We start from the raw sequence: 15,989 nt of genomic DNA on the forward strand, positions 1-15,989 counted from the left end.
GTAAAACAAACTCTTTTCGTGAAATTTTTGAAACAGAGTAAGACCCTTTCTTCTAGATGATTGTTTGAAAGATTAGGTTCAAGTTGATGGTGGAAAAGATTAAGTTTTTAAGTAATCGCTACAGGGAGGCAGAGTGGCTTAGCCCCTACTTAGGTCTCTTAGTCTCCACTGATAAATAATAATATTACCGTTATTAGAAGGAATAGATTAGCTCAAACGTTAGACCATTGGAGAACCTGCGTTTGTGGTTTCCATCTAGATCTTAGTTTTTTTCTTCTTAAGAGCCACCAAGAACTTCAAAAGAACTAGAGTCTTGTTTCCCCCTTAATGAACCATTTTGAGTACAACTTCTCATCTAAAATGGAAGGGTAAAGCTGTAACAAATCTGTTTCAGAATAAAAATATTTGTTTAATTTTAATTTTAATTTTGAACATTACAAAATTCCAAGTTCATGCTTAAAAAAGTAGCTAATTTAATATAACTACTGCTTAAAAAGAAAAAGGTTTTTAAGACAGTTTAAATTATATTTTTGCATATGGATAACTTTTTAGGACTTCAAAAAGTTTCTTTTAAAATTCAAGTCATTTTGCAGTCTATTTAATTGAAATCAATGATGGATTTTTATCTATTAGAGCCTTTTCTTAAATCTCTAATATCTGGCAGTGATAAGCATGTTGTAACACACTTTGTGAAGATAATAGTATTTACAAGAAATACTAATTTTTAAAACTTTAGCGCCTCGAATATGTTCTAAACAAAAGTGATAGAAATGCCAATACCCTGAATACAATCATGAGTCCAATCAGTGCTAAATAATCCAGCGCATAATCATTCTATGTAAAAAAAAAAAAAATAATAATTAATTAAAAATAGTTACCAAAACAGATAATTTCAAACAATAACTTTAAAATAACAAGTATACCTCTGAGAAGTTGTACGTTTCAAGAACAACATGACCATCTCGGGGGCAGCTAGCATTTAATCTTGTGCATGATATAGCAGACACTCCTTCCCATTGGTTGATTAATAAAGCTTCATTGCCATATTTAAACCAAGAAAGATGGCTTAACCATTTAAAATACGGTGGAACTGATCTGTAAAATATAATATTTAGCTAGCAAAACTTTATAAATAAAAAAATACAATTAATTAGATTAAAAACTGCACTATTACTTACCCTGTATTTAAGAAGAAACCACCAAAAAGTAAGAATGGTATTATAATTGGAGGACCGATTGATAGTGCTACAGATACACTAGAACTTATGCATGATATGAAGTATCCTGAAAAGGTATTAATTGATGACTATAATGATGAAAGCGTAAAAATATAATAAGCTTGATGAAGTTGGGAAGAAAATATAATTTATTTTGAATTGATTTGCCTAAAATTTCAATTTAATTATTTGTCAAATTTGAAAGAAGCTTTGGATAAAACAAAACAGAACTTTCCACCATTGTTGATTGATTAATAAGCCAATCATTCAACACCAAATCTTTATGGACCAAAGCACAAAATTTAATAAATTTTCTTTAATAAATTTAATTTGAATCTTTTGAATTTAAAACATTGTACTTACCAAATGAAGTAGCCACATTGCTAACTAAAGTAATAATCATACCAGCAGCAAGAAATCTTGTAATACTTGGATTCAAACCGACCATATAGTACATGACTGAAGTGAAAATTAATGGAACTGCTAAAAATATAGGTACTTCGGCTAACGTTTTGCATAAAAAATATATATCAGTGCGATACATTCCATTCAAATGTTCTCTCATAAACACTGGCAATTCTGAACAGAATACCTAAAATTAAAAGAAAAATAATAACTACTATAAATAAAGATTTAATTATCAAATCGAAATTATCTTTGATAATGATGCTTTACATTTTATAATTCTTGGCACGAAAAATTAAAATTATTTTATTATTTCAGGAAACAATTCATTTTAGTAATTCAAAAGTAATTAATTCTAGAATATTTTTTTAATTTTATTGTTCATACGTCTTTTATTTCTTTAGTAGGTATGTATATATGTGCTATGTAGCCAGCAACGTCAAAAATTTGAATAAATAATCAAAATGCAGACCTTTAGGCCATAAACGTTGCGCACATTAGCTCTAGCTCACTTACACAATCGAGCTGATCATATTACTGATTCTAGGAACTTACCTTGATACCTCAGAAGATTTTTGAGTCATTACCAGAGGTCTTCAACCGTTTTAAACTTTTAGGAACCCTTCGAGCTCATGGTATTTCTTGAAGGAACCTCATGTTTAAGTAGCAGATAAAATAGTTTATCAAAGCTTTTTTCTACTTAAATCCCTAAATTATTCTCGTATCTTTGTTTAATCTTAATACAAACATCCTAATAAGACACTGAATAGTAAGGTAGCAAATCAGGTTTTATTTTATTTATTTTCTAGAATAAATAAAATAATGATCACTCCTGTGAAGACCCCTGTTCTATGCTGATTACACATGTGAATAGGCTTTACAGAACCCATGAAGCAAGCCCGAATGGTATAAACAGGACCCTGGATAAATAGGATAAATAAATCCTAAAGTTGGCGCAAAATTCAATTATACTTACACTTATCACTGCAAAAACATTTTGAAATGTCATATTCGTCAAACAGATAAATAAAGCACCATTTATATTCATTACACCATCTTGATCTAGTTCTTGGCCAAAATAAATAATTCCAATCATTAACGCAACCATCTATTTAAAAGAAATAAAAAAACTATGAACATCTCTGAAAGTATTTTAAAAATAAATTAAATCTAACTATAATTTTTAACTTACAATAGTTTGTAACATTCGAACTTTTATCAGCACTGGCTCTTTTCTTACACTAAGCCACGATCTCCAAAGTACGGCTTTAAATTGAGCATACCAGGAAGCTTTATATGGTGACAGACTTTTTGGTGCGTTCCATAAATCACCCCATGCGGATTTATTCTGAAGGAAGACACAGTGTTAATCATTAAAAGACCATGTCCATTGACAGCATTTCGGAGTAAGACAAGATTTAAGCTGAATATTAAGCAAAAAAAAAAAAAAACTATGAAAAAAAAAGATGAATTACTGTAGGTGAATTGTCTTAATTTCTTTGTGAAAGAAATTAATGCTGGTCACCCACATTCTTAACAGAATATCTGAAGAGATTACGAAGAATTCCATTAAAAAGGTATTATAAGTTAATTTAACTGACCTGATACTTGATATCAGCTTCTGCTAAAAGTTTAATACCAATGTCAGAACTTCTAAAAGTGTCACATACTAATTCAATCATATTTCTACAAGTTTCTTCCCTAGTTGGTACAACTGCCAATAATTGGATGAAATAATCCGCAGGATTATAATTACTAGGACATGCTGCACCCATTCTTAAAGAAAAGAAAAAAAAATTAAAATTACATAGTAAAATCGAAACGTTGATTTATTATTTTACTTACTCTTTAAAAAATGTATTAGCTTCTTCGGGTGTTCCTAAAAACGCCATTTTGCCTTCAGACATCAATAATATCTTATCAAACAGTGCATAAACTTCTGAAGATGGCTGATGAATTGTACATATTACAGTTTTTCCCTTTAATGCTAATGATTTTAATACCGTAACAACATTTTGTGCCATAAATGAATCTAAACCAGATGTTGGTTCATCGCAGAACATTAATGGAGGATTTGTTAAAACCTTACAACAAATATTCAGTAAATAAATATAATACATAATAAATTTAAATGTATCATGAATTCATATAGCCAACATACCTCAGATGCAAATGATAGTCTCTTCATTTCACCCCCAGAGATTCCTTTTATCTTTCCAGGCACACCAATGATTGTATTCTGACAGTTTGTTAATGTTAACTAAAACATAATTTAGTAATATTTATTTGACTTATAACGGAATTTGATTGTAAAATGTTGATTGAAGTTTCTAATACCTCGGAAATAACTTCTTCAACTCTAGCCATTCTTGAGATATAGGGAATATGCTTATCCATTCTAACCAAAGCCTGAAATTATGATAAATGTGTTGAGCAATCAAAAATTATGAAACAAATAGCACACACTCCACATTCTCAATTTGGGACGCACGCTATTTATTTTTATTATTATTGTATTTTTTATTTATTTTAAATTGTTTTCATGGCAAAATGATCTTGAAATCTAATTTATAAGTTTATCCCAATAGAATAGAAAGAAAGATATCAGCAATTGTGGTCTTCAATAAGATTTAAAAATCTGTAAGTTACAAGTTTTATAGGAATTTTTTTTTCTAATTTCAGAATAACGCTAATGTATATCTAATATTTATTTATTTATTTATTGTTTATAGTTTTATATTAGATTTACAGGCAGTGTGAGATAAAAACATTTATAGAAATATTAGAAACCTGAAAAATAAGATGTTCCTTGACAGTTAATGTACCAAAGAAGAGATCATCCTGTTGTACATACGCAGATAAAGAAGCCAGCGTTTTAGCATTCACTGGTATCCCATTCAATGCTCTTAATCCACTAACTTCAACTGTAGAGGGTGATCGAAAAGTGAGCGTATTTAAAAGAGTTGTTTTACCAGCTCCACTGGATCCCATCAAAGCCATTAGTTCGCCTGGATAAGCTGCTCCAGTTACTTGAAAGAAAAATGATAACTAGAATTACTTAGTCTATAAATTGTTTTACAAACTTAGGATTAAATGAAGCAAACATTGTTAAGTCAAGTATTAAAATTAAAGCGTCAAAGAATCACAACTCAGGATTGCTATCTCAATCAGAATTTGCACAATTCAATCCAAGAACAATAAATAAATAGCAAAATATTATTCTTTTTTGTTATCTCCAAATTACAAGTTTCACAAATATCACTTGAAATTGGGCAAAATTTAAATACATACTTCCTCAACAAAGTTTGCAAGCGTTTGAAGAGGATCTCTCTCCGACTTGCATTTTATCCAGTATTTTACTGTCCTTTTCTTTTTTAGACTTCAATTAATTCGAAAAGGATTTATGTACTCCACTACTGTAAAAATTAAACTAGCTTCTTGTTGAAAAAATGTATAAATCTTTTTGTTCTTAACTTAATAAAAGCACAATTACTCCTTCGCGGCATTCACAGTTATTAATGTCTCGGCTTGCGGCAGTGCTTAACATAGGCTTCTATGTTTCTGGTATTCACAACAATGTTTCGTGGATAAAACTTTAAATAATAAGACAAGTAATTAGGGAAGAGCATAGTTTAAATATTATATTATTATTTAAGTAATTACAATCGTAGAGGTAAGCAGTAATAGAGAGAGGGACAAAAATTTAATAAAATTTGTGAGTTTTAAACCATATCATACCAACCATTAGTTAATATTTGTTTTCTACTGGGTCTCTGATTATTTCTGAACCTTAACAATCTCGATAACCATTTTCTTTTTCCACGTTCTTCAGCTGCAGTAACATTTATGTCTCTCCAAGTATACGTTATATTCTCTGTAGGATAATTGACTGTTGAATTACTTGGTGATGAATTGCCGCTGCTGTTACTTCCAGAGAACAATGGACTTTCAGTAATTTCCAAATTCAATGAGGTATCTTGGTTCTAGAGCAAAAATATTTCTGCATGAATGTATGAATTATAAGTACTATTGCTAGATAGCAGCAGCTGAATTAACAAAATTTACCAAAAGAAGAAGTTAAAATGAGGTAGAGTATTCGTGAAGAAAGTATTTGTGAATAAAAGAACCAAAAGATTACTCAAAACAAAAAGCTTAACTGGTTTTATTCCACTAGTGTTAACAACCTTGGGCAACTTATTTTTGTATATTATTAAAAAGGTGAAGTTGTTTACACCAATTAAAAATAAAATCGTAAACAAGATAGTTATAGTCAAAGCAAAAAGAAAAAGAAAGAATATTATCAATCAGGTTGACTGATTTAACGTCTTTTATACCGCAAAATCAGTAACAACTACTTCAATTCACTGGTTTAATTTCTATCTACAGTTCCATTTTTTCAGTAGAATTGGGGTCTGCTTTACGAATCACTTATTCTTTTTTTTAACATTAGTAATCGTAATCATAATAAATCCACTATACTTCAAGAACGATAAAAGTTGCAGTAAAATTAACTTCATATTCTTCCTCTGGAAATTAAAAGGTTCCGGAAAAATTTGTAGATAAGAAAACTAAGTTACAAAATAAATTTTCAAAGACATTTTTAAATCTTTGATTATAATGTGTTTGGCATATAATTACATTTAGTAACAATAATTAATGTCAAAATATGGATAGGTCTGCAGTGCTGTGTAATATTGTGATTTTATTTGAGATAGTACACTTTTTGTTTTATTTCTAACATGTTTCGATGTTTCATTCATAATTGGAGGTTTATTGATTAGTTTGTGAAGTAAATTTGATTCACTCTTGTGCGTCTGACAGTAGTGTAGTGTAGGACAAAAACATAAGTAGATCACCGCTCCGTATTACATACTGGTGAATTAACTTCAAATGATTAAGAAAATTCGAAAATGTCAGAAATAGAAAACGCATACTCGTTCTTCGTATAAAATTAACGCTAATTAATTTTAGGCTGTACAAGGGGCTTTCCTTTCTATAATCATTCTCGATTAATTAAATCCTTAATTTTTAATCAGAAACTAAATCACAAGAAAAAGAAAGTAGTATTAGGATTTCAAAGTTGAATTTTATTCAACTTTTTTCTTCAACTTATCATACATTTTTAGTAATTCTAATAATCGTATTTTTATTTTCGGTTATTGTAGGTATGGTGCAATATTTTAACTTGTTACTATTTAGGTTTGTATACGAGTATAAATAATTAATTATACCCTTTTAAATGGTCCTGAAAAAGGCAATAAATTATAGAAACGTTTAGAAAGTTGTATTTAATTTAATGATTGTATCTTGATATCTAATTATTTCGAATTGGTTTTAGTATTTAATATTTGTTACAATAGCTAAAAGTGTCAAATTCGTTTTCAACTTTAATTTACAGATACTATAATATAATTCAATCTATAATATAATCAATATAATTTTTGTTTTATTTTCTTACTGCTAATAGTAGGAGGTATCACAATCTTATCTTATTTGTGAAAATGAGTTTTGATCTTAATTATATTATAACTTCTCCAAAGTCAAAATTTATTAGTGATTGACCCGGTTGCTGTGGTTAAGCTATTTTTTCCTTCTCACTTCGCTTGAAAGTTGAGATGTAAAAATAAATAAATAAATAAAAATATAAAAACCGGTGAATACATCGTGAAGCATTCTGTGGGCAGTATGCCCGTAAAATATTCTTCGGAATTTTATAAAAACTTTTATATATATATATTCGGGGGCTTTTTCCTACCTCAAAAAAGAAAAAGCCTGTTCAATATCTCTTATATAATATTTTTTATTATTACAGCTGAAAAATGTTAACTAAATATTTATCTACCTCTTTCTGTGATAGGGGTATTCCATTCTAACATTTTTAGATTGGCATTCCCAGTACTCAAACCCATTTATCAAGGTAGTGATTAGGTGCACGACTACTTGATTCAGAAATACTCTGGTCGAGAGAGATTTAAGCCGAACTATTATCTATATTGTACACAGTTTGAGAGAGGTATATGAGAGACAAGTAATGAGAATGGGGACGTAGATGTCAAGATAAAAGTATTCGCACTTGATTTTCCAGTAGGACTTGAGGACATCACTGGTAGACGGAAGGAAGATCTACTTAGAAACCATTTTACAAAATTATTTTCCTTTTTGCGAAATGGACTTTTTATTTTTTATTTTTGAAGGTTGTAGATACATAAAACAACTTTGATTCTACCTGCTATTTGTCTGACTTTTCTGGTAAAGAAATTTTTAGATAGAAACTAGGTCTTTCTTTTCAAACAATCTCTATGGTAGATTACACAGTTCTGTCAGCTATTAAATTTGAACGTGCATTGAAAAAAAATAAGCGTAAGTATTGAACAAATTTTCTAAGTTTTTCACACTTTTCTCTGTGACATCTTCGCTATTTTCTAATTTGATACTTAAAGTAAAAGGAAGGATTTCTCACAATATATTTTATTTCTAATAATGTAATTTATTGAAACTAATAAAACTGTTACGTAACAAATTTATTAAACAGTAGTGAGTTACTCCAAGAAACAATTCAAAAAGCTTTACCAGATTAGTAAGAAGATTAATTAGAATAAAAATTAAGTAAAGAATAATAAGAAAAAAAATAATAATACTTACAGAGTTGATAGTTTTATATTTTTTAGTAGCTGCTGCATGATTGTTGATTGCCAAAAGCAAAGGCTCCTTTTCGTCGTTTACTACCATTTTTTTGTTTTAATTTATACGATAAATTTTCCAAAATTTTAAGATATCAGTAGATTTTAAAATAACAAAATAATTGTACACTATAATGTGAGAATCATTTTCAATCTCAAAGATTATGATAAAATGTATTTGAAAACGGAAGTAAATTAAAAAAATGTAATATTATATCTTACTAGAACGTCCTATATTCACACATATACATGTAAAAAAAAACTTCTAACATCTAATTACCAACGAACACAGCGGTTGAATGAAAACCCTTAAGACATTATGTAAGAAGGTAGAGGTGCAGTCTCTACTAGTGCCGAAGAAATACGAAGCCATGTGTGTGTGTAAAACTACTTCGTTGAGAACAGTTATATAATACATGCTCTGCTTTGGTTTATTTTTATTTTTAGACGTATACCTGTGTCTCTACAATAAAGTACCTGTTTGGTGAAGACACCTGCATTTTGTGTGGGTGTGTGCAAATATTTTAATCATTTTTAAATAAAATATAAGTAAAAGTGATTCCCATTTTTTAGACGGGGCATAACTTACAACTACTAATTAGATCATAAAAGTACATTTACATAAAAATGAATGAGATATTTTAAAAATAGATAGCAGGATTCCTAATTATCATAATTAATCTCTATTTAATTATACATGAGTATGAATATTTAATTTATGAATAATAATAGAAATAAAGTTTTTTTTAAATTGCAACTAATTAATAGGAAACAATCATTTACATTACATGGTTCTCATATTATTTTATTTTTAATAAAAAACTGATTCAATTAAAATGGTACCATTCTCTGGTGTGTTCTTGTAATACAGAGAAAACTTTCTGTAAAACCAACCTCCACGGTTTATCATTTAAATAAAACATTTCTGAACAATACTTGCAGATTAATCGCAGCGTTAAAAGTCTGTATTTGTCCCTTACGTACTATTGAAAATTGGAATTTAATTGTAATTTTTAACCCATATATGTACAATTTTATTGGAAAAGGCTAATTTTAATTTGAAGGCCAGAATTCTGAATTAATTTCAAAAACACTTTGGTTATAATGGCCTCTAGTGGTAAATTGTAGCAAGACTAACAATTTTTATTTTTATTTTATTTTTTTAAAAAAAGCCTTCTGTAAAATCAAGCAAATAATTTAAAAACAGTGGTCTTAATTAGTTTTACTTCGGTAAGGGCATTTTAAGAATTTCATTAGCCTTCCTTTACTTGCTTCTGAATTATCATATAACGTTTGTTTAATTAATGAAAGGAATTTGTTCGAGACCCCTAGCGAACATAATTTATAAAAAAGCAGCTACTCTATCGGAAGCTCTTTCGAAAGAGATTCGAAAGTTGCAGGAAGCCAACTACAAAAAGCAGAAGTTTTTTCCTTTCACTGCTAATTTAATTTTTATAATACGTATTAAACTAAATTTATTGCTAACAATGGATTAATTTTTACTAAATCCTGCTTAATACTCATACAAAATTGCATTTTTATATTCCAAAAATTCACTCTTTTGGCCAATATTTTATTGGATTCTGAGATCCTTTCTTCTACTTTCTCCCTTACTCTTGTATTTAAATTTCTTATGATGATAAAGTTATGACTTTTGTGATTAGTCACAACAAAATTTAGGTGACAAAAATCTCTTTCCAAATAATAATATTTACATAAATTGGTATGATAACATTATTTTCTTGAAAATACTTATTGGCAAGTTGGCTATCTATATTAAAAAAACTAAAATAATTTTGGACTCAGGTTTTTAATACAACTTAATTCCATACCCCTTCCAAATCTATGTCTTTTTACTGAAGAAATATAAAGCGTATTAAAATCAGAAAACTAACAATCAGTATAATCATTTTAAAAAAATCATATACCTACTGTTAAAAAAGTTTACCATATTACACCAAATTATTAGAAAAATCGAGGCAATATGTTTTAATCTTAATTCCAGGTAAGTTATAAAACAAAATAGAAAAATTAGTAGACTCACTGCAAAATACTGGTTTTTCAACTAGTCAAGATTGACTAAACCCTATTCATTCCTGATCTCTTTTTTTCCTCCAAGTTGAATCGACTTTCTCTGATGTGATTGCAACATTGCACTGCTGCGATCTGATTTCTGCTTTTCGCTTTAGCACTTTCCATCAAGCGTTCAACAATGTTCGTAACCTTTTCGTCGTCATAGGTCAGACAAATATCTCGCTATTTAACTTACTAAGTTTCACAAATAAATTATTATTATAAACATGACACTTGTAACTTAGAGTCAACATCTTCAGTGCATTTACATAGTAATAATAGATTAACTTCTAATCTGACACTGCTGGTATGTTAAATTCTTTTAAATCGAAAAAACATTCCTTTTAAGAGTTTTGGTCCTTTTCAGAATTTCAGTTTTCTCAATCTCTCGAAAAAAATTCCCCATTTTTATTTCAGAAACCTCAAGGCCTGACCCTGAAGGCGGTTAACATCATCTGCAATACTTAAAATTTCGTTACCAAGCCTTTTTACTTTGTCTACACAGTTTTCACTTTCTGATAAACAGGAAGAACAGGAAGTAATGGTCAAGAAAGTAGGAAAGTAAGTGAGGTGCACATACTGAATACACTTAGCTCAACGCTTCACTTGGTTCAGTACGTGAACAGAGAAGCACAATGGGCAAACTAAATATTAGAAAATACAAACTAATGTAATCAAAAACTATTATTTTGTATACTTTTATTTAATTGTAATAGTATTTACAAAGTACTTATGGACAAAGGAAGAAAAAGAAAAAAAAAACAAAGAAACAAAATATACCATTAAGAACACAACATCTTTATAATACAGTAAAGACATTATTAAAAAAAAAATTAAAGCTAAAAAATAATTTTTCTTTGTTTTGTCGTTTCTGAAAACTCTCAATAGTTATTTTTCCACGAAGAAAAGTAATTATAATTTTCAAAGAATGAAGAATGTTAAAATAACAATAATAAAATATATTTTCTGTTATTTTTTATTTTATTATTTACAATATACTTTACAAAAGGAGTCCTTTTTTTTTTTAATATTACAGATATTCTACTATATTTAAAAGATGATGTCCAATATTAAAATAAAACTTTTTTTTTTTTTAATTTAAAAATGAGTCATAAAATAACAAATAAAGCCCTCTGTCCTTAAAAAATGAAAACTCTTTCAGAAAATTAAATTACATTCACACTTTTTTTTAAAAAATTAAATTAAAAAATATATATATATTCATATTTATAAATTTTACAAAGTTGCCATTCATACAATCGCGCAAATTATATTCACAAAATTTATATTTATTTTAATGGGAATATTTTTTTAAAATTTTTGAATATATAAATTTAGCTTTCTATATTAATTCAAAATAATCCAATTCTTTATAAATCGATTCTATAATTTGTTTTAAAATTATTATTATTTTGATTATTAAAACTATTTTATGAGAATCAATTAAAAACTAAAATAAATCCCACCCGATAATACTTACTATATCATTTAATTATAAAAACAGCATTAAACGAAGTGCTATTATTTTTATAAATAAATATTTAAAAAAAGTTATTTGAAAATTCTTCTATACAAATTAATGAAAAACATTCAAGGTACGTTTGATTCAATAAAAAAATTGTTGTGGCTTTTTTCTAAACAAATAAAGAAACTGCACTGGACAAAATTATTCAAGGGTGCCGTTTAAAAAATTTAATTATTTAAAAAAAAAGTAATGTACATTAATGTTTGTTAAACAAGGCATGTTATTATTAAGTATATAAACTTAATCAAGATTCAAGAGTTATTTAGACGGATGAACTTTTTCAATAATCTTCCTTCCTTTCTGGTTTTACTAAAGGGAACCCAATGCAGGTGGTGGCGAGGATCTGGTGTTTTCTCAAAATGTTAATCCAGAAGCAACGACTGGATGTCTTAAATATATTATAACATATCTAGTATTTTGTAGAGTTTAAATTCCTTTGGATTGAAGCACTAAAACGACAAACAGAAAGCTAATCTACTTTGAGAAAAGAATTTTCGGAAATGTGTACGGTCCTGAGGCGAAAATCCACAATAAAGGATACGACTTAACAATGAAATGGTGGTACCATATTCAGTTATGAGATATTATTACGTACCTCTAGTTTGCGAATGACAGCAAAAGTCTGGTGTACGTTTGGAAGTAACTCTTATTCTCAAAAGAAAGAAGTTCGATGAACAAAGAAGAGAATAGATAGGTTGTGTACCAAATTAGAAGTATACAATTAGTTTGCTCAACCATAGATAATTCGTTAACTATGAGAGAGTGTGTGTGTTTGTATGAGATACAATGACAGAGCAAACTTTTAGAGGATAGCAGAACTGCAGCTTGAAGTGAATCATAAACGAAAAAAGAATGATAGGGAATTTAAAAGTCAAGGAAGGACACATATCGCAGACGCATAAAAAGTTCATTTTGTTAAACTTAAAAGTTTAATAATGAAAGCTGAAACACAGCTTAGAGAATTGAGTGGGGATTTCTAAAGTAAAGATCAGTATGTCTGCGACTTAAATGGTCAAACAACATTAAAAATAATTAATGGCAAGCTATTTAATAAATAAAAAAAAAAATCTCAGCACCTTATATCGACGAAAGTAGTTAACCGCTTCACACTCTTTAACAAGTTTTTACATTCTAGTGGGGTAAATTCTAAAATAAGAAATAACGTAAATCCTATTAGGATTTGTAAACTTGTTTTTTTTTTAGTTATTTAACTTTATAGTCAGATATGATGTCACGTATCAAACACAATTTGCTTTTTCTAACAATTTTGAAGCTGGTACAAAAAAAAGAGTGTTAAGCGATTAATAAAATTCAGTTGGTGAAAGCAAAATTACATTTTATTGATTATTCTCTTAAAAAATAAATAAATAAACAATTTTGCCCAGTAACATTACAAAAAAACTGAACATCTCATTTTTCAATTCGAAATGAAAAATATGGGATACTGTTTAGTCTTCAATTTCATTTAAAATCTTTACCAATCACTATAAAAATCAAAATTATATATGTAGGTATGTACAAAATTTTTTTGAAAAATATCTTGTGCCCAGCCATTTTTTTTTTTTTAAATTTTAAATCATTAAAGAAAAATATAGTCATTGTTCATATCTTTTATAAGCTTTTGTTAAATGTTATACGACATATTTTCTATAATCTAACGAGCCAAAAAATAAATTATTGTATCGTCTTTAAAAAAATAAGATAATAATTGTGATTTAATCGAAGCTAAACTATCCAAAATTGAATTATCCACACTAAGATCTTGGGAAAACGGGAAATTATGATCAATGTAGCACTAAATTTTTTAGAATTTTATTTCTCTGAGGGTATTCATTTAATATTTAATAAGGATGATGTTTTTTTGTAGAATCTAGGCCATCTAAAAGTCATTAACATTCAAAAGAGTTCAAGACCAGTCTTCTTTAAAGTTTAATTTACATGTTCTCGGCCTAAAAACGCACGGTTCTCTAAAAAAAAAATCTACATAACTGGTTCTTAAAACTTAAAAACGAAACGCTATTAACTTCTAAATATCTACATAAATTATGGTAAAAATTAAATATATAAATAATAAATGAAATGGCTTTTCTTCTAAGATCCAATAAATGAATTGAACTGAAGCCAAGTTTTAATTGATTGGTTCTATTTCATTTTTTCGGACAGCCGTTTAATCAGAATTTATGTTTGACCTAATACTACTGTCAGACCTGAAGCAAGAATAGTTTGGTTAGATGAAATACAGTAGTCATGACAACTCCGAACTTTTGAGAGATCTAAAAAAAAAATCATGAACATTTTAGGTTTGTGTTCTATTTATGCTTTCATGCTCAGACGTCTGAAACCCTTAAAAATGTTTAAAGTATTTTCTTTTACATGAATTATTAACAATTTAATCAGGCTAACTCTTTTTTTTTTTAATTATAATAAACTTTATGTAAACCAATAAAATAAAATTATTCATTAATAAATAGTATCCTTTTAATTACCAAAACCTTTCTAAAAGTGTGTATCTCAAACGTTTCGGCTTAAATTAAATATGGTTAAATTCTCAGATACTGATGAACATTTCTATATTTGATATGTATTAATTATCTATTTTTTATTCAATGTGCTCTTTTAATTGAACTAGTTAATAATAACATTAACAAACTTTAAAAAAAAATGAACAATAAAAATTCAACAGCAGGGCACAAGTTTTAATTTTTTTTATTAATAAAACTTACTAATTTTAATTTAAGTTAGCATTAATTAAAAGTCTATATACAAACTCATTTTTTTTTCTTTATAATTTTACATAAATTTAGTGGGATTTTTCTTTTTTAATATAACTTTACATAATATAAATTATTAAATGGCTGTGTACTTCCACAGGAGACACTGCGTTGAAAATAAAAACTTTTTGTAAGAAATAAGAAAATGTTTGTATGCCCTAGGAACTATTTAATTTCATTTTAGCAATAAATTAACTTGAACAAAATAATAAAATCAATTGATTACAATTTTGGAATTAATCTAAAATGGAGATATTATTTACTAGAAAAAAAAATCAATTGATTATATTAATGCTCTGGGCCTGATAATTGGCACACAAAAAAATATTGTTGAATTTTATTAATCTTTACCATTCCCCATTATTTTGGATCGGTAAACTTTGAACCAGAACCCCAAGAAAAAATTACATATGTTATTCTAAAAGAAAGTAGATTTCATTAGCGCAATGATAATTACATCGATTGTAATTTTATATTAATCAACAGGGGACATACGTAAATTTACTGATACATATTAGAATAGTTTCAGATGTTCATTTGACATGAAACTTCGATTTTAGCTAGATTATTACAGAGACCGGTGGGAAGGAACGTGTCTATTCACCTCTTCAGGAATCCCCTAGTTTGCCTGTTGCTTAAGACCACAGTACACATGGCCTCCAGCAGAGGGAGTTAGAACTAGCGTATAACTAGCTCGCCTCATTTCCACGTAGTCATAAGGTAATGGATAGCGCAGGGAGTTTGTTCCCTTCCCTCTTAACAAATCACCATAATTAATATCTCTAATGATGAGTGTTCTAGTCATAAGTATTTTTTAAAAATGTAATTAATCATTTTTTATTTACGTATTTATTTATTTTTTTAATAAAAATAATAATTTATTTTCGAATAAAGAGAACCTTTTTCTTCTTGACACTCACGGAATCTATCCTTGAAGTTTGTCCATTATACATACCCGCACATGTATTTTAAGAAGAAATTTTCTAATTGTAATCTAATAATTTCAGCTAAAATATTTTGATAAAACAAATTATTTATTTTTTATCTCAAGAAACACAAAACACGTCGTTCTGAATTTGGTTTCTTATTATCAATTTAAGCGATACAATTTCGAAGAATAATTTTAAATAATAAATCATTTCCGACCCAATTCATCTAAACTTTATTTCTGCCCTTATTTAGCAATCAGGGGGGGGGGGGAAATCAACCTTGTGCTCTAACTAGCCCAGCTAAAAATCTTTCCACAGTATTTTCCCTCTAGTCTGCTTTTAATAAGTGTTTCCATTGCAAAAAAAAAAAAAATTGTAATTAAAAGTAC

General features: G+C 28.0%; 1 protein-coding gene across 2 annotated transcripts; it reads right to left on the reverse strand.

The window, feature by feature from the left end:
• Positions 1-413: 413 nt before the first annotated feature.
• Positions 414-8,683, reverse strand: w (eye pigment precursor family transporter white). 2 transcript variants are annotated; one of them, XM_074114661.1, is made up of 14 exons: positions 8,525-8,683; positions 8,265-8,431; positions 5,365-5,605; positions 4,413-4,651; positions 3,960-4,031; positions 3,784-3,882; positions 3,468-3,706; positions 3,224-3,398; positions 2,815-2,970; positions 2,599-2,730; positions 1,581-1,809; positions 1,179-1,284; positions 924-1,095; positions 414-834 (listed from the first exon to the last, which is right to left on the reverse strand). In XM_074114661.1, exons 2-14 carry the CDS (start codon positions 8,349-8,351, stop codon positions 733-735), a joined length of 2,049 nt encoding a protein of 682 aa, XP_073970762.1. In that variant the 5' UTR covers positions 8,352-8,431; positions 8,525-8,683; the 3' UTR covers positions 414-732. The 2 variants fall into 2 exon arrangements, with proteins under 2 accessions (XP_073970762.1, XP_073970763.1); XM_074114662.1 differs by lacking the exons at positions 8,265-8,431; positions 8,525-8,683 and adding an exon at positions 5,688-5,783.
• Between the last annotated feature and the right edge of the window lie 7,306 nt (positions 8,684-15,989).

The sequence above is a fragment of the Rhodnius prolixus genome, unplaced genomic scaffold (genome assembly GCF_049639745.1).
Source record: "Rhodnius prolixus isolate KJV_2025 unplaced genomic scaffold, Rpr scaffold_7, whole genome shotgun sequence".
NCBI lineage: Eukaryota > Metazoa > Arthropoda > Insecta > Hemiptera > Reduviidae > Rhodnius > Rhodnius prolixus.

What these genes read in the sequence shown, in the direction of transcription:
- w (XM_074114661.1), bottom strand. Translation starts at nt 8,351, where the DNA reads ATGGTAGTAAACGACGAAAAGGAGCCTTTGCTTTTGGCAATCAACAAT. An exon ending in AGGAACATCTTATTTTTCAG is followed by an intron (nt 4,032 to 4,412) that starts GTTTCTAATATT and finishes TCATAATTTCAG; the next exon opens with GCTTTGGTTAGAATGGATAA. An exon ending in GACTATCATTTGCATCTGAG is followed by an intron (nt 3,707 to 3,783) that starts GTATGTTGGCTA and finishes ATTTGTTGTAAG; the next exon opens with GTTTTAACAAATCCTCCATT.